Raw genomic sequence first — 20,200 nt, forward strand, 5'->3', positions numbered from 1 at the left:
GAGTGACAGACAGCGTTGCTGCTATGCCAGCCGACACACGTTATGCCAACATTGATGTTTTAATTTTGTATTTGTTGGATTGTAGTTGATGGTGTTTGTGTTTGAATAAAAGATTGGAAAAAAAAATCCGTTTTGCCGACATTTGTTATTTTGGGGGACACCAACTCATAACAACGTAAAACATACATATTGTCATAAAACAGTCAACCAAATGTCTGATTTTTATGTTTTAATTGGCAAATATAAAAACAAGGAATAAAACACCAGACAAGTTTTAACATACATGTTTATTTAATAATAATAATAATAATAAAAGTACATTTCAAACCAAAATTTCAAAAAAATATAAAAATAAAATAAATAAAGCAAAACCCAAGTAGGTGGTGGGTTCAATCCTCAAGCCTGATGATCATGTCATGATCGTGCCAAAAACCGCTACTGTTTACAACATAACTCTTGAAAACTTGATGAGGCAACAATCCCTGAGAGAATTATGAAACGCTATTCTGACTGCTCATTACCATAATATACACAGGGAATTAGTAAAGTCACTGTTATGAGCATTTAGGTGATAAAAGTGGAAGAGGTGTGCATGCTTCAGAAAACACAATGAGCAATAAAGTGCCGGAAAAGCAGATTAAGACCGCACTGCAACGGTTTGGTCTGCAGTTGCACGTGACAGAAAGTCAACTGTGTGAACCGGCTATTGTACAAAGTCCAAATTTGTCCCTAATCAAAATATTTTTAACCCTTACCTACTCTTCAAACTTGATGAATTTCAAATTTCTGTCACCCTGAAATGTGATGACTATATTTAAAATTGTCATCATTTGAAACTTGATGACTATATTTAAAATGATCATTTGGGCACACTGACAGGCTGTTCTTAATTAAATTGTCAATTTAAAAACAAATTCTTAACACAATTTATGGACAAATAATAAATAAATAAAATTATCATTTGGGCACACTGACATGCTCTTCTTAATCAAATCGTCAATTTGAAAAAAATCTTATCACAACTTATGGAAAATGAATAGACTGCTTTTTGATCAGATCAAGTGGGAGGGTATTTTCCTTCTTTGTGTTGGTTGAATAAGATTCTTCCGCAATGTGGTTGTGTTTACCTAAGTAGAATTCCCTGGAAGGGTGCTGACGTCATGTCACGTGTGGCTCGTCTTTAAGAGTCGCTTGCTATTCAGCAGCACTCAGAACACGCCTCAGCCGGCTCTGCAATAACTTCCCATGGACACCCGGTAAGTTCTAAAGTCTCTTTGTGAAGTCTTTGTGTGTGATAAGTGTATTGACTGATAATTGCCATGTTTTCAAAGAGTGCCTTCGATCATGTCTCAAAATGAAGATCTGGAGTGTGTGGTGTGTTTCTACAACTACTCGCGCAGCGAGCGGATCCCACGCATGCTGCACTGCGGTCACACCTTCTGCGCTCCATGTCTGGAGAAACTGGCCAACGTGAACGGCGTGATCCGGACCATCTGCTGCCCACTGTGCCGCTGGGTCACCTGCACTCAGGCCAGTCTGACCCTGCCCGGGGCCTTGTGGGTCAATACCGAGATCTGGGATGAGATAGCAGTAAAAGAGCAGAAGAAGATCAGGACGAGGACGAGGAACAATTCCGTGGAGGACTCGAACAAGCTCATCAGGCCAATGCTGTAAGTAGAAAATCCTTCAAACATTTCTCACTGGAAAAGCTGTTTAAGCATATATTCCCTTGACAAAGTCAATGATTGGGCCTGACTATTCTGATGAATGCTCAAAGAGCTTACTATATTGTCACGGTTCTTGTAAATATGAATATAAAAAAACATCTTTCTCTTTTCCTCCTCAGCTTGGATTCCAATCACATTGCTCTCAGGTCTACACTCCAAAAAATTTTCAACTGTATTGCAGTGCATGAGCAACATTTGCAGGCCACTGATGTTTCCAATGTCTTTTGACTTCCATTTGGACCAAGCCCATGTTTTTCTTTTTTTTATTCAACTTGTATATAGTTTTTTAAGAAATGAAATTACTGTCAACCAACAAGCAAACATAATGTTTACTTATTATTTATACATGTTTATTGTTGTATGCCATTGTCTACCTACACTTAAGTCTATCAGAAGGAAACTTTACAATGATGTGAATTTGTACTTTTCTGAATGGTGCTTAAATAAAATAAAAAAAATACTGTGAATATCGCTATCTCCATTTAATTAATTTACTATACATTACTTAATGATGGAAAACTATGAATCCTCTGAATAAATATATGCATTTTATATCCTTTTTTCCCCCACATAGTTATCATTTACATTATTTTTAAATTAATTGAGCATATCACTAACCACTAAGTATAATTTACTCTTCAGGAGTGACAGTGAATATCCATAGTTGTTTTTTTAAATTATTTATTTATTTATTTAGACAGGACAGCTCCAGTTTGATGAACACTCAAGATATAGGCATATATACATCTCAGTGTAAAACCAGTCAGAATTAGCCAGCGCTAAAGTTTTATATTTATTAATTGTGTGTTGCTATTTCCCCCATGTTGTTGTTTTTTTTTTTAAACAAATAATTCTTATACTTAGCATCACTGCACTTTTTCATCTGGTTTAAAAAGTCTCCATGGTGCAGCCTATTAAACTTTTATGGACTACATTTAGTGATCTTAACTACTTCAAAATTGTGTTATTCAAGTGAGTGTAAGATTAATAGAGCAGTCGTTGCACGTACCTATTGCTGTCATTTTCAAAGTCAAAAATTAACTTTCATTACAACTTCTTATCTCATTTGTTTGACGATGCGGGATGTTTTTTGCGCCCCCTTGCGGATGTCTGGGGACACTGCCGTGATTCTCTCTCACAAAGGGCAGCAGAGGGCAGTGTTTCACTTCTCAGACAGGTGTTGTGCTCGATTTGGTTCCCCCGTGAGATTTTGTTCCCCCTGCCGCGGGAGCGCGCACGCCTTGTTTGGAAAGCGAAAAACCGATGCCGTACGACGTCGTACGGCGTCAGCACTATGTTGTTTTCAATAAAAACATGAAGAATTCACGTTTGCGTCAGTCAATTTTAATTTTTATAAAGGATTATTCTCATTTGATGTCTTTAAATTCATCCGCGTTCTGCCATTGAAGCGGGGTGCATTCAAAGACCAGTCGTAAAGACGGAAAACTCACTCACTTCACCAAAAAGCAACGATATAATTACGTGAGCTCTTTGCATAAACCTCGATGCAAAGAAACTCCTCCTTTTGGGTACCGTTACATGCTACAAGGAGTATATATTACAAAGGAGACTTTATTCTTAATTGTAATCATCATTCATCCATTTTATTACTCAGGTATTTTCAAAGCGAATTAATATTGTTGCATTTATTAATTTGCTTTAAAATGACAGCGCAATATAATTAAAAGCTGACACTCTAGCAATGTCAAACGTGTTCATTTAAGAAAAAGCCACACACGTTTTGTGATCAAATCTTTCATAACGACAATGATTTGAGTGAATTGATTTGAATGAATAATTGAGAAGAAATTTCAGTTCTGAAGGCTCCTTTTGTCCCAAGCAAAGTGAAAGGTGGTGGGATAAAAATTGTAACAGGAACGCTATAAAAAATGTCAAGGCGTGAATATTTGTGCCCCCCTCCCATTTTGAGAACGGTGAGTCCTGGACATCGACTGGCTTTTTTTCTGTCTTCCTGGGGGTCTGCTCAGGTAGTGTGGCAAATTTGAACAGGTTCCCTCATTCCTAGCCCAAGTTACAGGGGGGGAACATATCCTCACGGGTGCCCCGTGAGGATATGTTCCCCCCCCCCTTATTTTGAGAACGGTGAGTCCTAGACTCCAGCTGTTTTTTTTCTGTCTTCCTGGGGGTGTTCAAATACAGTTGAATGCTACGGCATTATAGGTTTTAAAGCAATATAGCGTGATCCCCCGTTTATTGCTGATAAATGGTTCCAAGACCCCCACGATAGGTGAAAATCTGTGATATGGTGTGAATATTTTTACGATATCTGCAGAAAAACTTTCATAATTGTATTTTTAAACATTTTATTGTATTTTAAAACACTTTTTGAACATTTTAAAGTGAAACTGACTTTTAGAAATATTCTTTCGGGCTTCACTAAAACGATTTATGATCTGCTCTGGACTCGAGCTTCTGTCTGTTGGCGCCACACTTGCGCGTGACTGTCTGGAGTGTGAAAGTGCAACGTATACAAATAAAGGTGTCAATAAAGCACTTGCACGGGTTGTCAATTGTTGTTAAGATAACGTATTATCGTAATGGGTAACTGCATCGTATGAACGGAACTCTTTGGAAATACAATCAAGACTTCCATGGAAGAGTGCTCGTGTGTCACGTGCCCAAAATAAACATTGGGTGCGTAAAACCATCACAAACATCAGGAAGCATTTAAAGCAAATCTCAGCCAGCTTCTCCACTAACTTCTTGAGACAACACTACTCTCATCAGGTGTGGTCAACATGTCTCAAAATGAAGATTTCGAGTGTGTGGTGTGTTTCTACAACTACTCACGAAGTGTTCGAGTCCCACGCTTGCTGCACTGCAATCACACGTTCTGCGCTCCATGTTTGGAGAAACTGACCAACACGGAGAATGCGACCCAAACTATCTGCTGCCCACTTTGTCGTGAGGTCACCATTTTTCAAGCTAACCTGGCCTTACCTGAGGCATTGTGGGTAAACACTGAGATTTGGGATCAGATACCAGAGACAGAGCAAAAAAGGACCAGGGAGAAATTTGCAAAGCAACTCATCGGGCCAGTGTGGTAAGCAGAACTTCTCTTTGTAACATTGTCATGTGAAATGTTGGAGATTGAAACTCAAACCCACTTTTTTTTCTCTATTTCTCACCAGTTCGGATTCAAATCACACTGTTTTCAAGTCCAAGCTGCAGAAAGTTTTCAACTGCTTTGTGCTGGATGATGGACAAATTTCTTGGCCTTCAGAAGCGTCTGTTATCTGACTTTCATATGGACCAATGCAACATTTTTTGTTGCTCACTCTTGAAACACATTTTGTTGTGTATTTTCTATGCAATTGCTGAACTGCACAGACTCAAAGTCCTCCCCTGACCATCTCAGTCCTCAAGCTTTCTTGAAAACCTGTGGAATGAGCCAAAGAGAGTGCAAAGGAGAGGAACCAACTTACTGAATGATTGTGCAAAGAAGAATGTTGGAAGATCAGCTTCTGTTTTGTTGGCAAAATTTTTGTTTAAAGTATTACTGGTTAGATTTCAGTATTTTAAGAAGTTTAAGAACACTGCTAGGTTTTTATTTCACTTGGGAAAGCAGTTTAGTATGATCAATAACTTAAAAAGTGCATCTTTGCCATAGTATAACCAGGTTTTATACAAATTCACATGACATTTTATGATTAAATTCATTGTGTAAGAGGTAATAAACGATTTCCAGAGAAGTGATGAGAAAGTGTATGGCAAATACCCACCTTCCACTTTTAGTGCCTCATGCTTTTGTACAGCCCCATGAAATGTGGTCGCTTGCGATTAGTGAATGAGGAATGAGTATGACAAGACAGGTTTGTGTTTGTGGTTATTTTATTGCAAACAGTGATGGTAGATTATTGAGCAGAAACATTTCCCTGAATTAGCATCTTTTACTACTAGAATAAGGTCAAATTACAGTTAAATACTCAGACATTACAACACAAAACAATGCAAACACAACAGGGAAGAATTGACTAAAAAGCTTTTGAGAACCCACAGTCACCAGAAGACTTCACTGCAGTTAACCGAAGGAAAACATCTCTCTTCTGCAACATTTTGGCTGGATTTTTGTTTTTTTAAGAACTCATTCTCCTAAGTGCTCCTTGCACAACATGAAGTAATCAACCAAAAGATTATATGCCAATATTCAGCAGTCAATCAGTGAGCATGCATCCCCTGCCTATCAAGGGATGTATCTTTTATTTATTTATTTAGCTCTTTACATAAAAACTGGCCTTACTTAAACCTATTAAAAAGGTCCTACTTAACAGTGGCTAGCGGATGTGTCATTTAATAAGTGTCACTATGACAATCGGGATTTATTTTCTCTTTTAAAGTGAAACGGGATCACTTCCTTTCTGAAACAATAAACCCTAAAAGCTTTTCCCCATCATTTATCAGCATGACGATCTCACTCATCTGGACTTCATAAATACATTCAGTTCAAAAGAAAAGCAAAATCTAAATAAACTATTGCGTGATTCATCTGGCCTAAAACACTGTCACTACATAAACACACGATCACATGTGCACTTAAATTAACATTGAGTCATCACAATTGGGCCACCTTTTGCAGCTTAAACCCATCCCTATGCCATCGTCTTCCCACCGTACAAGAAACAAAACATAATTTAAAAATAGCAAAAGACATTTGTGAGTCAACGGACAAGTGTCAAGTACAGTTACTGTTAGGGTTAGCTAAAACACAGGGACTTACTGGATTAGTGTCAGCGAGTCCTCCACGAGCACAAGAAGCTGGCCTAAAAAGTGTCATCGCAGCTTGTGACAGGAGCAGAATCTCTCTTCACACAAAAACAATGAAGCACAACGCCTAATATGAAGTGGATAAAATAAGGGCGTCAGATAAGATCGAAGGGAAAACAAATAGAAAGGACAAGCCTTGTGATGGAAAGCAGCAATCGGATAAGTGACAGTTGTCCCTTGTAAGTAAGTGAATGAAGAATCTTATAGGTAAGGGTACTGCGCCAGGCGTCTGGGGCTCAGCTGGTAGGCGCCGTACGCCTCCGCCCGTGGCGTCACACTAACATACGGGGAGGCCGCGGCGAACTGCTGCTGGTAGACCGCCGGCAGGCCGTGCAGCAGGCTGCTGACCGACTCCTTGCGGCCGGCCGAGTCTCTCCTGGAGGACGAGGAAGAAGAGGTGTATGTGGCTGCATAGGCGGAGGGGGAGTGTCCCGAGTGTCCGTGGCCTCCGTGCCCGGCGTGGCCACGGCCCAGCAGCTGCTCCATGACCTGAGAGGCGGACGAGAGGGCGGTGGAGGCCGGGTAGGTGTACAGGCCGGGCCCGGCCGCTGAGACGGAGGCCAGGGCCGACACCTCGGGGAAGTTGTAGTGTGGAGCAGAGGCGGCCGCGGGGAAGGTCTGCTGCCGAGTGTGGGATGCCCCCGTGCGCTCCTGAGATGAAGACACCAGGGGCTGCACCTTTGCGGCACACGCACAAATATTTACGTCAGCGTGGGACGCAAATAATTCCTTTTTCTCCACATAAAAGCAGCCTCACCTGGCTGAGGTTTAAGGGGCGTGACTGGCTCAGCATCAGTCCGTGTCGCTCCAGGTTCTCCCCCGAACTACTTGGCTGCTGATGAGACATTCTCTTGGGTTTCATGTAGTTCACTGGGAAAGAAACGAATGAGCGTTAACTACCGGAACTTTCGATGCCACAATGACGGGTGGCTGAGGAATGAGTACGACGCTCACCAGTTTCTGGGCGGCTACGTGAAGTTGCTCCTCTCTCAGGCGCCTGAATTTTGACTGAAGGCGCCACCACGGCCAGAGACTTGGCCTGGCGAGAGGAAACGGTGCTGGCTGCGTTTAGCGTGCGGGGACGCGGGGTCAGGGGGCTGGCAGTCGACGAATCAGAGTCATGCACGGTCACACAGCTGATAACGTTGGTGCGCTGGCCCAACGTAACGCTGATGTCAAAAGAAAAAAGATTCAGTTCAAAATCAGCTCAAACATTTTTTTATCATGCTGTCAACGGGTGCTCACCTGGCAGGGTGAAACTTGCGCTCATCCTCAGTGTCGGTGTCGCTGTGGATGGTTATGATGCTAACTGCCGGGCTGGGCGTGTCAGAGATGACGATGGGCTGCGACAACGTGGCCATGAGGCTAGACGACGTCACGGCATTGGTGCTCAGCAACGAGGTGGTGGCTGCAGCCCTAAAGACGAGAATTGAATACAACACTGAGCTTGTAACCAAACAGCAAAAGTGAACAACTGCCATAAATCTTTCTTGGTCACTCACCTATTTCTGTTCTCTCCTCGCCTGGCTTTGACCTTCTTCCTCTCCTGCTGAGTTTTGGTTTGTGCTGAGCTCCTGTTAGAATACAAAACATAACATGAAACAGGTGTTGCAAAACAGAATCCCATTACTAATTCAATGATTTCATTTTTATTACATGCAAGAGAGAAAACTAAAACAATAAAGTAAACATAGGAAAAACATTGATTACTTTGGAGTTCTTACAGCTTAAGGCAAATTAAATTCATACTTTTTGATCCCATTTGAAACTAAATTTAAGACTAAGTTCACATAGTTGCCCATGTTCCTTGTTGTTGAATAAAACATTTGAAACTAATTATGCTCAGGAAATCCTATTTCGAATGTGTGGTTTTTTTTTGAGGCACTTTTGAAAGACATTTCAATGCCAAAAAGGCCTCATTTTTAGCTTCATGGATTGAAAGCCTTTCAACACTAAAGATCTGCTAGAACCCTGTACTAACTACTTTCATATTGCCCATTGAGCCAGGGCTGGGAGCTACGGCCTCAAAATAAAACTTCTACGTTCTTTTACAAAAAATGAATTCACAAACTTAATCGATTTTTCCTTTTTGCTCGTAATTCCTTTCTCCCCCCCTTGCGGGATTGTTTTATCTCTTCTGATACCAAACAAGCTTTACAACTATATTTTCCCCTCCAAGCGAGTCAGCAATGTTATTTACTGCGCAACATAACCTTTCTGATCCAAACGTAATGAACACTGCTTGGCTGACATACCTCCAATTGTGTCCCTGCTGGGCAGTGGCGTCGGTGTGGTGGGAGTCCCGTGGTGACTCTGCAATATTTGCCTGGTGCGCAGCGCTGTGGATGGCTACGCCCGGGACCTGCTGCCATGATGACGGGATGAGGATTTGTTGGGTTCCAGTGGGCCAGGCCTGCTAGGAAAAATGCCCAGAGAGTCACATTTTAATCGAAGTTATATAGATCAGTGATCATTGAAAAAAAATTCCACTGTTGGGACAAGTCGGACATTTGAGACCATGCTGAGAAATCAACCCAAAGACGACTGAGGGCAATCCAGCCAATATCTGCTGCAGGCAAAGCACAAGATAAGCGAGCAACTTTCCCAAGCCATTCCTTTATTTTTTAAGCACGGCCTTGCAACAAACCAACGTAACAAAACCATGCAAAGCATAAACACTGAAGCACTGGAAACAGACCAGGATGTGTATAAAATAAAAAAAGTAAGTCATGGTGCCTGTTAAAGAAGAAACAGGAGTTAGTTGGTTTTGTTAACTGATATTTGCAGTGTCTGCAGCATGCCACAAGTTGAGGGGCTGAAATAGAAAGTTTCAGAGTGAAATTGTTGTGGCTTTGATGTGCTTGGGAGGTGCACCATCCTGTGCTGAAACAAAAAAAGGAGGACAGGATATGAGAAGCTGCAAGCAAAGCGCAGACCAACTCAGCAACACATGCGATCTCCATGCCCTAAGCACACCTACGGGGAAAGAATGGGGGAGAGAATGTCAGAGTGTGTGAACAATGTGAGGAGAGGGGAAAAAAAAGGAGGAGGAGTCCTTTGCGATCATGTGTTTAGTCAATGTGCATCTAAAAAAAAAAAAAAAAAAAAAAAAAAAAAAAAAAAAAAAAAAAATCACAAATAAAATGTCAACAGAAGGTACTTGAGGTGTACCTCATTAGATTTTGTCCGGCTTTGAATAGACAAACCTTATATTATCTGATGCAATGCACATATAACTAGGAAGACTGAAATTCAATGTGTAATGCAAAGGCAGAGTGAAAAGCAAACCAATGAAAGAAAGTGGGACGGGAGTGAGCCGACGCCTTATTGGTAACAGGAAAAGTGCTCGTCGTTCTTGGTGGTTCTTTACCAGCACTGTGGCTGTGTGCTCCAACAGGGTGGGCCGGCCCACCCCAGTACCTAGCCCCACTGGTAGAGAATACTGGGAGGCTATGCCTGACGCGGGTGGGTGCAGAGTGGCCACCATCAGCGGTGTACAGGAACCCTGGAGGAGGTGAGGGCATAGGGGGAGGCAGTGTGAGAAAAGCAAAACGTCCTTCGGAGCTGCCGTGGGATTTAGAGAGCAGATCAATCCGGCCGGATACGCAAACTGCAACGTGCAGAAATTGGGTCGCTTTTTTTTTTTTTTTTTAGCTGGGAACCAGATTTATGGCCGAATGAAGCTCAGGATAGGACACGCCTAAAGTCCTCAGTGGCACTCACATCAAATATGGAAATACAAAGTGGAATTAGTTGCAACATAAAGAAATGACCACAAGAATCATAAATGAGTTCAAATGCATTCCAACAAGGCAAAAGGCTTCATTTTGGGTTCATGGACGTCATGTAACCTTTGGAGGAGATGCAGGTGACACGCACATGACGCAGCAATTTACCAACATCGGAAGCAAGAAAGCAAACTTTCATTTTCTTAAAATCAAACCACAAAGCCTGCCATAGCAGCACTTAAATGCCAGAAAACCAACCAACACAAGTGAAAACAAACGAGAAAAGCTGACAGTCAAATTGTGCGCGCTTTATTCAATCGGAGGATGGGCAGACATCAGACATGCAAACGACCGCCAAACTCTTACCTGCGTGAGCATGCTGGGCTGGAGCTGTAAGGACTGGGCAGGCTGGTTCTGAGGTACGATAGGAACCGAGTTATCCATCCTCACGGGGAAGCTGGAGCTCTTGCTTGAGGACTGCAGCCCTGCGCATAATTTTCACACCGATACTGGTGAACATCTCATGTGTGATGCGTGATGGATTTGTGGCATTGGAACGGATTCATGGCTATTCCATTCATTTCAAAAAACGATTTGCAGTAAACTCCTTCCTTGGGCACTGAACAAATTTAGCTTGAAAGTCACGGCAGCTCCGTATGCATCTTGTACCTTGAATGGTTGAAGGTGGGCAAACAATCAGAGTCTGCTGGAAGGGTTCTGCCTGGCTACACAGGCCGGCAGGACGCGTTGGAATAGGAACACTTTGTTGAGTCAGACCGGGAATGTTGATGGTTGCCTGCTGGTACAACGCTGGCTGATAATTTAGTAAAGGCACCGCTCCCCCTGCAGAAGGCACCTGATGGACATCCACTAGGAATTGGTATGCATTTTTTTGATGACTTCACATGCAAGAGAGTGTTGAGCTTGCCTGGTTATGCTGGTTGAGCTGGCTACTGAAGGTAACAGTCAGGTTTCCTGCCGCAGCACTGGGGACTGCGTTGGCAGAGTAGAGGGATTTGTTGCTGTCGTAGGTGCTCCGGCGTTTGCAGATCTCCATGTTCTGGAAGCACGATTTCACGCTGGGAAGAAACAACAGGATCTTCTTTAAGAAACCATCACCACACACAAAGCAGGTGCGTACCTACTGGTAGGCGCTAAGTAAGGAGATTTTTGAAATAGTCCACTTACTGAGAGCTGTGTGGATAATCCATGAGGTGGCTCATTGTGACAAAAGGGTGACCCAGTGTCTTTGTAGGCGTGATCCTCTTGTCAGCGTCCAGGCGGAGCATCCTCTTCAGGAGATCTATGAACTCGCGTCTATCTGCTTTCTCAGCCAGCATGTCTGTACCCTCCAAATGAGATGAAAGGTTGACCTGGAGCAAAATGTGATTTTAGTTAAATGTTCTCAGGCGTTGCCAGGTTTCATGATAATCCTCCCAAAACAGGCACCTGCATCATGTCATCCAAACAGTTGAAGATGTATTTTCGAGCTTCCTTGGATTTGATGCCCATCTCCATTTCGTGTTCTGATGGTGTCTGCAAAACAGATATGATAATGTTATTACTCAAGAACCTTCAGAGCCCACATCATTTTCAGATCGATTGATGTGGGTTTATTGACCTTAAGCCTCCAAAGTGGGTAGCTAGAGTCCGGTCCTCGGTTGAAAAAGCGGCTGGTTTTTGTGCCTGCACTCAGTAGGTACTCAGCTGGCAGGCCTTGAGTCTGAGAGATGTAGCGGATCTGTAAAGAGGGGCGGAAAAAAAAATTGTACTGAATACATTTGCATGAGGGGAAAACTGAAAATGGTGAGTCTCTTGTTTGTGGGATAGCTTGAATTGCTGAACTGACCTGATCGTACTCAGAGGCTCCAGGGTAGAGAGGCCACCCCAAAAAGAGCTCAGCAATCACACAGCCCAGAGACCACATGTCAATAGCCTCGCAGAACGGCAGACCTAAAATGATCTCAGGGGCCCTGCACGACAAAGCACACGTTAGATCAACAGGCACCATGACGTTATAAACTGAGGCTCTGACGAAATGCAGTACCTGTAGTAGCGGGACTGCAAGTATGTAGAGCACACAGCCTTGGAAACGTGGCTTGCGGAACCAAAGTCAATGACCTTTACCCTGTACGGCTGCCTGAGGGGGTCGACCAGCATGATATTCTCAGGCTTTAGGTCAGCATGAATCAGTCCCAAGCTCTTGAGCTTCATCAGTGCCGTCGCCACCTAAACACATCGAAATTAGTGCTTGGCTGCATACTGCATTCAAAAGGGATTTTGACTGGGAGCAGGTATGCATACCTGTTGTAGAATTGGTCTAATGTGCCGAAGAGGCAGCGGGCTGAACTTGCTGTGCTTGAGAAAGTCATACAGGTTCTGTTCGAGCATCTCAAACACCAAGCACGTATGACCCTTGTGCTGGAAGCACTCATAGGAGCGCACAAAGTTGTACTCGTCTGCATTCTCCGCACTCAGTCTGTTCAGGATGCCCACCTGGAAAAAAACAAAACATGAGGGGAAAAAGAAAAAAAACAAAAGCTCCAAGGAAATGAGTCTTTTATACGTTGGTCGTAAATGTTATATGGAGATGCGATGGTACCTCAATTTGTCCCTGGCGAGCATAGGAAGGATGGTTCTTAAGAATCTTAATTGCCACAATCTCATTGGTACCCCTCTTCCAGCACTTGGCCACTTGGCCAAAGGTGCCCCTCCCCAAGAACTCCAAAACTTCGTAACTGCAGGACACAGAGCAGAGGATCTCGTGCTGCACCAGCTGATAGTCGCCTTCGCCATTGGAGCTACTGCTTTTGGTGGTCGGGGCCGAGTGAGGTATGGACTGGCCGGTGCCGCCTCCTCCGCCGCCCGTGCGAGTGGAGAACGTTGCGGCTGGCGCAGAAAGCTCCTCCAGAATTTGCACGCTGCCACAGCCGCTCCCGCTGCCCTCATTGGTCTCCTCCATCTTTCTCTTTTGCCCGTGCCGATGTCCTCTTGTTTCCGAGGCCGCCTCGACGTGAGCGTAAGAAGAGGATGTCGCGTGCTCAGTGACACGCCGACTGGAACCCCGCGGAAGACTACCGGTGCTGTCAGCTGCCCGAACCACCACTTGGCCGCGAGATCCGGGCGCTGTTGGGGGGAAGACCAAGGATGGTGCGAAGGGTGGGACGGCCATGGCTGGGGTAAAGGTATACGCCGACTGGCCCGCTATGGAGTTGTACGCTTCGGTAGTGGACACATCCCAAACGTTGTTCTCCACCTTTAGCTTCTTAACACGGCAAAAGGCACTGGAGGAGATGGAGGGAGGCGAGAAGACTTGCAGCTGTGAGGTCATAGCTGAGAAAGAAAGATCATATTTCAGACATTGAAAAGAAGCTAGGCTCCTCAGCAGCCCTGTTCCTTCTGCAATGAGGTACCCCAAAATTCTACACCAGTCAGAACACATCCAAGGATATCATGCTAATACAGTGTTAAGTAGCCATAACATGCGAGTCATAGTAACATTATTTGAATAACACACATCTAGGCCATAAATACAATGATTTGAATTCAAACGATGAGTAGGAAATTCCAGACATCAGTCAAGACTAGATGGCGTTTATGCATGACGTTCCCAAGTAAAGTATGAGACCAGGGCGTGACTCGCACTCGGTATGAGGACGCTTTAATCTGAGAACTAGTCTGTATGATTAATTTCAAGGATGGCGCATTCTAAAACATCAACATTGTGTGCATTTTTCAACAGCAAAACGCATTGGAAGCATTAATGCTAGACATAGTTGCACGTATGACATCCGACATGCATACATACTTTGCTGCATCGAGTCAATGTACAAATACTGGACTTGATGGAAAGATAAAACCACAATGGCGGCACCGATGTTAATAAAAATCCAAACGTTGGTCCTGCGAGATTACGACACATTTACAGCTTCAGTAGCTCCACTATGCAGACTTTGCAGCAGTCATGTTGGGCCCGACATTTAAAGCCCTGCTACGACCACAAAATGTCCCGACTCTAATCACACAATCAAGCGATTAAAAGATGTGACAAACATATCTTTGTTAACCACGATTGTTTCTCAGTGAAGCCGTCTGGGGATATTAGTGAGCAAATCAACAGCGTTGATCTTCGTAGTTAGGCTAACCAACTAGCTTAAACGCAACTTTAGGGGAGAAGAGACGTCAAGTGAAAGCTTTCAAAATCGCCTCGAAAATATAAACAAAATAGATGGCTGCAGCAAAGTGGAATGCTGTAATGGTGGAATAGGTTACATACCGAGTGGTGTGTGGTTGCGCAGTCAGAAAACGGCTTCGCCCAAGGCTTTCAAGTCCCCACTGCGGCGGTCCACTGGAGCAGCTTTGCGAGTAGAAGATGCTAACATGAGCTATCAGGCCTGCATTGTTTTCTCAGTCGAAGGAGCGCTTGACAGCCATACAGGACGCTACTGCTCCGAGTTTACACGAGCAACAGCCCAACATCGCTTTATGAACGTCAATCTGTGGTATTAAAATAAAAACATTTGTCCTTTAAAAGAGTGACTATGTTCTACTCTAAGACGCTCTGTCCTGTGGCATAAAATCCCATTAGATACCGGAAAAACCCTTATATCAGCTGCAAATCTATGTCATTTCCGGTTGTTACCGTAATGCCGATAGTTAGAATCGAGAACGCAGATATGGAATGACGAAACGTGATATTTTGAAGAAACAAACGTCTGAAAGAAGCCCTGATCAACTGATTAACAATTAAAAAAAAAACGATTTTAAATGGTCATATATCTTCAGAAATGTCCATATATCATTTGGATGGTCGTATTGAGAGGCAAGGACAAACGCATACTTTTTAGTTTACGGTAATACGGATTGACGTCATAGGCTCCCCAGTAATTTTCCTGTGGTCCTTCCACATTAGGGTGGGTGGATAGGTGGGTGGATTTTTATAAATTTTTCATACACATGCTCGTTTCTGCGAGGGATGACTTGGCCCATATGTTCATTTATTTTAAGAATTAGATGTGGCAGAAAAGTTTGCCCACCCCTGTTCTACATATACAATAATCAAAAAGATTTTTTTTAGAATATAATTGCCCCCCATACATTTAGCATGATCGTCAAAGTACTTTACAAAAACTCAAATGCCCCCCCATTAGAAAAAGATACATTTAAACAAATAGCAGGCAAAGACACATTAAAGTGCAAATTTTCTTTTTTATTCTGATTTCATTTTACAGCAGAAATTATGTAAAGCATTCAGAGGACATTTTCCACATATAAGGGCAATATTCAAAACACTTTGCATGGCCTCAGCAACAAAATATTCTCTTAAAAACATCAACAGTTTTTGTGATGCTTGTGCATGCAAACCCAAAAAGTAGAACATAGGAAGTCAAAGTAGGCTACAAAAGAAGAGGAATGATAGGCATGGAGAACACAACAGCAGGCAAGGTTGGAATAGAGCAGGAGATGAGACAGAGGGAAGACAGGGGAGTGGAGAGGTCTAAACCTTAGCTTATCTATGAGGGTCTACCATTCGAGCATGCAATGTGGTGTTTGGGCACTCTGCCTCAGAGACAAGGCATAAAAGGTTATACAGGTACCATTCATTTTCCAGGCGCACCATTGGGAAACAGAGGACATCTCCGCACGTCTGCCATCAACTGCCTCATTCATACCTTAACTTTTTTTCATTGACTTTTTTTTTTTTGACATAATCTCTTTTGTTCTTCTTCCAGCCAACACTCTCTCCATAAACAAAAGCATAGTGATCTCCGTGTTAGCCTTTCTGTGCGCGAGGATATTGCGGTGTGTGTGTGTTTTGAGTATCTAAAAAGAAGTTGTGATGATGTGGGAGGAGTGTTTAATTGAGAAAGATACCGAGGGCAGAATTTTGAGATCTTCCAAATATTTAGCACTAGACTTGTGTTTGAATTAAGGTAACACATGACTGAAACTTACAGTACGGTATTTTGAATTCTTTGTATTAATCTTGTGCGTTTATGACCATTAGAAATCACTCAATACTTATTTTTCTTTTCTTGTAGAAAAAAATGACACACGTTACAGTTTCAATAAATCACATTCACTGCCTCACAAAATGAGACTATATGCATGAGAGAGGGCCAGTTAAGAACCACGATAGAAAATGAGCTGACTCAACTCGATAGATAAACAAACCGGAGTATCCCTAACGTACGGAATACACGTGCATACACAAAGTGTTAGCGATGAGTTAGTGACACTCCACATTTTATCTCCCTGTTCTTCAACCCTGAGTAAAATCTAAGGGAGAGATTGAACCGTTCCCAAAGACATAAGCACAGAGAGAAAGACTGTGGCCTTCTGGTATTTCTGACCGTGTGCACTTGAGTGTGTGTACGAGTGTGTCTGTGTGTGTGTGTGAGAGAGAGAGAGACATGGGGTGAATGGAGAAAGCGAGAGAGAATGGCAAAGAGTGTACAAGACATGTTGTCTGGAAAACGGCTGTGTTCTTATTTTCTGCTTAATGCTACGAGAACGTTTCCATGCGAACCCGTGCAGGAAAACACAGGCTCTGACTCCAAGGCATTCGATTGACTCGTGACAGAGAATTGAGAGATTTGATCGTTCTAATACTGAACATTGCGCACACACAAGCGGGCAAAAATGATCATGAGCCTCTGACAAATTAGCGCACGTAACTTGCAATAACTCGAATCAAGTCCAACACTGTCATTTTTTAACACACCATTTACGAGAAAGAAAAAGGTCAACTGGCAGCCATTCGGAGAACACACAATAGCTATTTTTCCTGATATGAACTTGCAATTTTCTGTTATTGATCAGGCACTTCCTAAACAGAGCTTTCCAGAGCGCTTAAGCACGTGTTACATCATGGCAGTGAGAATGGAGAGAAGGTTTGAAATGATACGATGTAAGGAGTGGGACGGAGACATTCTGTTTGACTGAATGGTGAGAATGGTTGAACGAAAAGTAGTATGTTGCTGAAGCACAACCACATTGTAAAGAACGTAGCACCCTCTTCTTGTCTTTTTTGGGTCAATGCATTCACATTAAAAACGATCTTTGTCAGCGTCTTCATCACCGCTATTTTAACAATTGCATCTTCAATGTCATCCTCTAGTTCAAACTACTGTTGAGCTATTTACTATCTTGTCTACTGTTTATAGTCTGTGTGTGTTGCCTCTGTGCATCTTACTGATATCTTTTGGGTGTTGGTATTTTTTTTCTTTTCTCCCAACAAAATGTATTAGGCAAAATAGCATTCATAATAATTGGCACTACTGGCAAAAAGTGTTGGATTCTTGCGAGCCAAGGAACAAAAGCACAACGTGTAAATGTTTTGTCTGAAAGATCATTGTTTCAGCTAACTTTGTTTTTCCCACTTATTTAATTCTAACGTTAGATTTTTCATTTGCATGCTTGAACAAAATGTTCTTTTCAGTAACACTTATACTGGATACTCTTAAAGTGAAGCCGTTAAAATCCTCTCACAGTCCATAGCCGCCACTAACATGTTCTTTTTGTTGTTTCTGCGTCTTAAATATCATGCACATTACTCAGTTTGTAATATCTACATTATGTACAAGCAATACAGCCATCCTGTGTAGCCAGGTCTTTATGTTAAGTTCTCATTATGGGAGTAAAATAATTTATAATCTTAAATACAGTCCTCTTATGAAAAAGTTTCAGGGTCCTTGTATCCCCTTACCTCGTCAGTTTATATACAGGAATATGCAATAGTCCAAAATAAGGATTTGATTGCCCGTATGGGCTAATATGGGGATCAATGCCCCGTATCGGGGAAGGTACTGGACCCGTGTCCTGTACAGAGCAAGCATAGAGACCTCTCAGAGTCAGGAAGAAGTCAAGGCAATGTTACTGTATGTTACTCTTTCCTCAAAACCACAGCTAGGATTTAGAGGTTCACGCAAAGAACTAACAGAGACATTTAATCACCGCAACATGTCATATTTTAGCACACAAGGGGGGCGGGGTTGGGGGGGAAACCAGTCTCAAGCTTAACCACTTCTCAAATAAATAATTAGACCCCAAAAGTAAACCAAAAAAAAAAAAACCTTTGTTGTTGCTGTTTTTTTTTCTTTAAAAAAAGCACCCCAAATATTGTCATTTGTCCTTAACACAGTTCACATTACGCAGGGCAAGGATAAGTCGATGAGAACAGTGAGACACAACTCCACATAGAAATACAAAAGAAACAACACGAAAGCAGTTTGGCAAGCATGCAGGAGCTCACGGCTCAAACACATGCATTGAATTGAACGAACACGGACACCACGCGGGCGAGCAAAGTGTCGCCTCTGAGAACGAACTCCATACAAAGTCCATGTAACAAATTAAGACATCGTTAATTCAGACTCCCACCCTCACGGAAACAATGCTCCTCTTACATTCAAGTGGTTCCTCCCCTTTTTGATCAGGTGACTGATTGGTAGGTTTGTAAGTAATGTAAGAAGAGTCAGACTGCTTGGTGGTGACATTATGATGATTAACAGGATGGTTTGTCTCGAGAGCTCTTGGGCATGATGGAGAGGAGGAATAAGCAAAAAAGAACCAAGAAGTAACTTGCATGCATATGCGACATAGACGTGAGTTTTTTTTGGTTTATGTTTTCTTATCCTTTCATGGATCAGTGTTTGGGTACAAAACGCAACGGGTTTTGCATGAGTTCGGCAAGTCCAAGTTGCCTTTGGCGAGTGAGCGAGCTGAAGCTTTTCACCACAACCGGGCGGCGCCGCGCTGACGCCGGCAGCCATCCGCTTCCTCCCGCTTGGAAACATACCCATGAAGAGTGCAAAGAATGCCATGAGGTTAATGCGATGGCCTCCCAGTGGAACTGCGGAGGAGGATCAGTGCTGCGGACGGAGCCAGATCCCTGGGCTCGCCCTGGTAGTCTGTCTGTCTGAGCTGCCATGATGGACACCTAGCCTATCCTCCGTCTCTATGGGAAGCGTCTTCCTCTCGAGAGGACAGGATAGAGGGCGGGCGAAAAAGGGGGGAGAAGAAAATGGATGGGGGAGGAGAGGGAGGCAGGGAGGAATATAGATTGGAGAGGAAAGAGAAAAAGAAGGGGAATGGGGGGGTTGCTCACAGGCTTAGTGGGCTGTGGGTGGGGCCTGGTGGTGGGATCTCAGGACCCCTGGCCTTTTTCTGCTCTCTGACCCTGGTGTAAAAACACATATTGAAAACACATTAGGGTGTTTTTTTTCTTTTGTGTGTGTATGTCTTGTTGTCTGTTTCCATTTACAGCAGGGATGGGCAACTTAAATGCTGGAGCGGGGATGGAATTTTTCATCAGTGCTATTCGGCGGCCACATAGGACCAAGCACTTTCTAACTAGACGTATGGCAGAAATGAATACAGATAAAATAAGTGCATACGTGCAAAACATGTGCTTAATACATTTTTCAATGCATCTACTGAAAAAAAGATTCAATGAGAAATCTCTGAACCAAACAACATGTTTTGAGCAAACGACAAACCCACATACTGTATTTTCTCCCCCATCGTGCAAAGACCTGGTTGCATAAAAAATACCATTGAAGGACAGCACAAAACTGCTGAACAAGGAAACAACATTAAGTGCAAGATCTCATTTTTTAAAAATATTTCATCACAGACATCAACTCATCAAAATTGTAAGACTGAGGTACTAAATTTGTTCTGCCAACTCGCGTTGTAGTTGTAGCGTAAGACCAAGTTTAAGTGCAATGAAAAAAGATCTGCCATCTAGTGGTGATTGGTGATTTTACAACTGAAAACTAGCCAACCTCTGCAGATTCATATATTTGCATTTTTCTTTTCAATAATTTTGTATTATTTTTTATTTTCCCCAGTTTTTGTAGGACTCCCCATTTCACCTGAAGTTTATGAAAAACGTCTCCTGAATGTTTATCAAGGATTTTTTTTTTAAATCCAAAATGAATCAAGGGGCCACTCATA

General features: G+C 42.8%; 4 protein-coding genes and 1 long non-coding RNA gene across 8 annotated transcripts in view; 2 read left to right on the plus strand and 3 right to left on the minus strand.

The window, feature by feature from the left end:
• Window positions 1-268: 268 nt before the first annotated feature.
• Window positions 269-4,678, minus strand: LOC148390372 (uncharacterized). The gene is made up of 2 exons (XR_015861366.1): window positions 4,539-4,678; window positions 269-1,574 (listed from the first exon to the last, which is right to left on the minus strand). It is a non-coding gene; the product is annotated as an uncharacterized LOC148390372 (long non-coding RNA).
• On the plus strand, window positions 1,183-2,194 carry LOC148390373 (RING finger protein 224-like). The gene is made up of 3 exons (XM_088390154.1): window positions 1,183-1,256; window positions 1,332-1,670; window positions 1,847-2,194. The coding sequence occupies exons 1-3, from the start codon at window positions 1,246-1,248 to the stop codon at window positions 1,953-1,955; spliced, it is 459 nt and encodes a 152-aa protein (XP_088246280.1). The 5' UTR covers window positions 1,183-1,245; the 3' UTR covers window positions 1,956-2,194.
• Window positions 4,255-5,440, plus strand: LOC148390374 (uncharacterized). The gene is made up of 2 exons (XM_088390155.1): window positions 4,255-4,791; window positions 4,880-5,440. The coding sequence occupies exons 1-2, from the start codon at window positions 4,487-4,489 to the stop codon at window positions 4,986-4,988; spliced, it is 414 nt and encodes a 137-aa protein (XP_088246281.1). The 5' UTR covers window positions 4,255-4,486; the 3' UTR covers window positions 4,989-5,440.
• A 121-nt stretch (window positions 5,441-5,561) lies between these two features.
• Window positions 5,562-14,853, minus strand: LOC148390375 (homeodomain-interacting protein kinase 1-like). 3 transcript variants are annotated; one of them, XM_088390151.1, is made up of 18 exons: window positions 14,517-14,853; window positions 12,843-13,573; window positions 12,545-12,736; window positions 12,288-12,469; window positions 12,090-12,213; window positions 11,862-11,981; window positions 11,690-11,776; window positions 11,429-11,613; window positions 11,169-11,319; window positions 10,910-11,096; window positions 10,607-10,725; window positions 9,883-10,017; window positions 8,768-8,925; window positions 8,015-8,086; window positions 7,758-7,928; window positions 7,467-7,681; window positions 7,270-7,382; window positions 5,562-7,190 (listed from the first exon to the last, which is right to left on the minus strand). In XM_088390151.1, the coding sequence occupies exons 2-18, from the start codon at window positions 13,569-13,571 to the stop codon at window positions 6,714-6,716; spliced, it is 3,417 nt and encodes a 1,138-aa protein (XP_088246277.1). In that variant the 5' UTR covers window positions 13,572-13,573; window positions 14,517-14,853; the 3' UTR covers window positions 5,562-6,713. The 3 variants fall into 3 exon arrangements, with proteins under 3 accessions (XP_088246277.1, XP_088246276.1, XP_088246279.1); XM_088390150.1 differs by having other exon boundaries at window positions 8,768-8,928; XM_088390153.1 differs by lacking the exon at window positions 9,883-10,017.
• A 575-nt stretch (window positions 14,854-15,428) lies between these two features.
• Window positions 15,429-20,200, minus strand: part of LOC148390376 (calmodulin-binding transcription activator 1-like) — a 50,246-nt gene continuing 45,474 nt past the window's right edge. For both annotated transcript variants that reach the window (XM_088389433.1, XM_088389432.1), the window contains one exon: window positions 15,429-19,421. In XM_088389433.1, coding sequence (XP_088245559.1) covers window positions 19,346-19,421 — 76 coding nt within the window. In that variant the 3' untranslated portion in view covers window positions 15,429-19,345. The remainder of the gene's footprint in view (window positions 19,422-20,200) is intronic.

This window comes from Syngnathus floridae, chromosome 11 (assembly GCF_059516105.1).
Source record: "Syngnathus floridae isolate MCC-2025c chromosome 11, RoL_Sflo_1.0, whole genome shotgun sequence".
Lineage (NCBI taxonomy): Eukaryota > Metazoa > Chordata > Actinopteri > Syngnathiformes > Syngnathidae > Syngnathus > Syngnathus floridae.

Excerpts from the sequence above, each read along its gene's own strand:
- LOC148390373 (XM_088390154.1), top strand. Across the intron at positions 1,671-1,846 it reads AAGCTCATCAGGCCAATGCT|CTTGGATTCCAATCACATTG; the intron begins GTAAGTAGAAAA and ends TTTCCTCCTCAG.
- LOC148390374 (XM_088390155.1), top strand. The coding sequence starts at position 4,487 with ATGTCTCAAAATGAAGATTTCGAGTGTGTGGTGTGTTTCTACAACTAC. Across the intron at positions 4,792-4,879 it reads CAACTCATCGGGCCAGTGTG|TTCGGATTCAAATCACACTG; the intron begins GTAAGCAGAACT and ends ATTTCTCACCAG.
- LOC148390375 (XM_088390150.1), bottom strand. The coding sequence starts at position 13,571 with ATGACCTCACAGCTGCAAGTCTTCTCGCCTCCCTCCATCTCCTCCAGT. Across the intron at positions 11,982-12,089 it reads GAGCCTCTGAGTACGATCAG|ATCCGCTACATCTCTCAGAC; the intron begins GTCAGTTCAGCA and ends CCCTCTTTACAG. Across the intron at positions 8,087-8,767 it reads CAGCAGGGACACAATTGGAG|GAGCTCAGCACAAACCAAAA; the intron begins GTATGTCAGCCA and ends GTATTCTAACAG.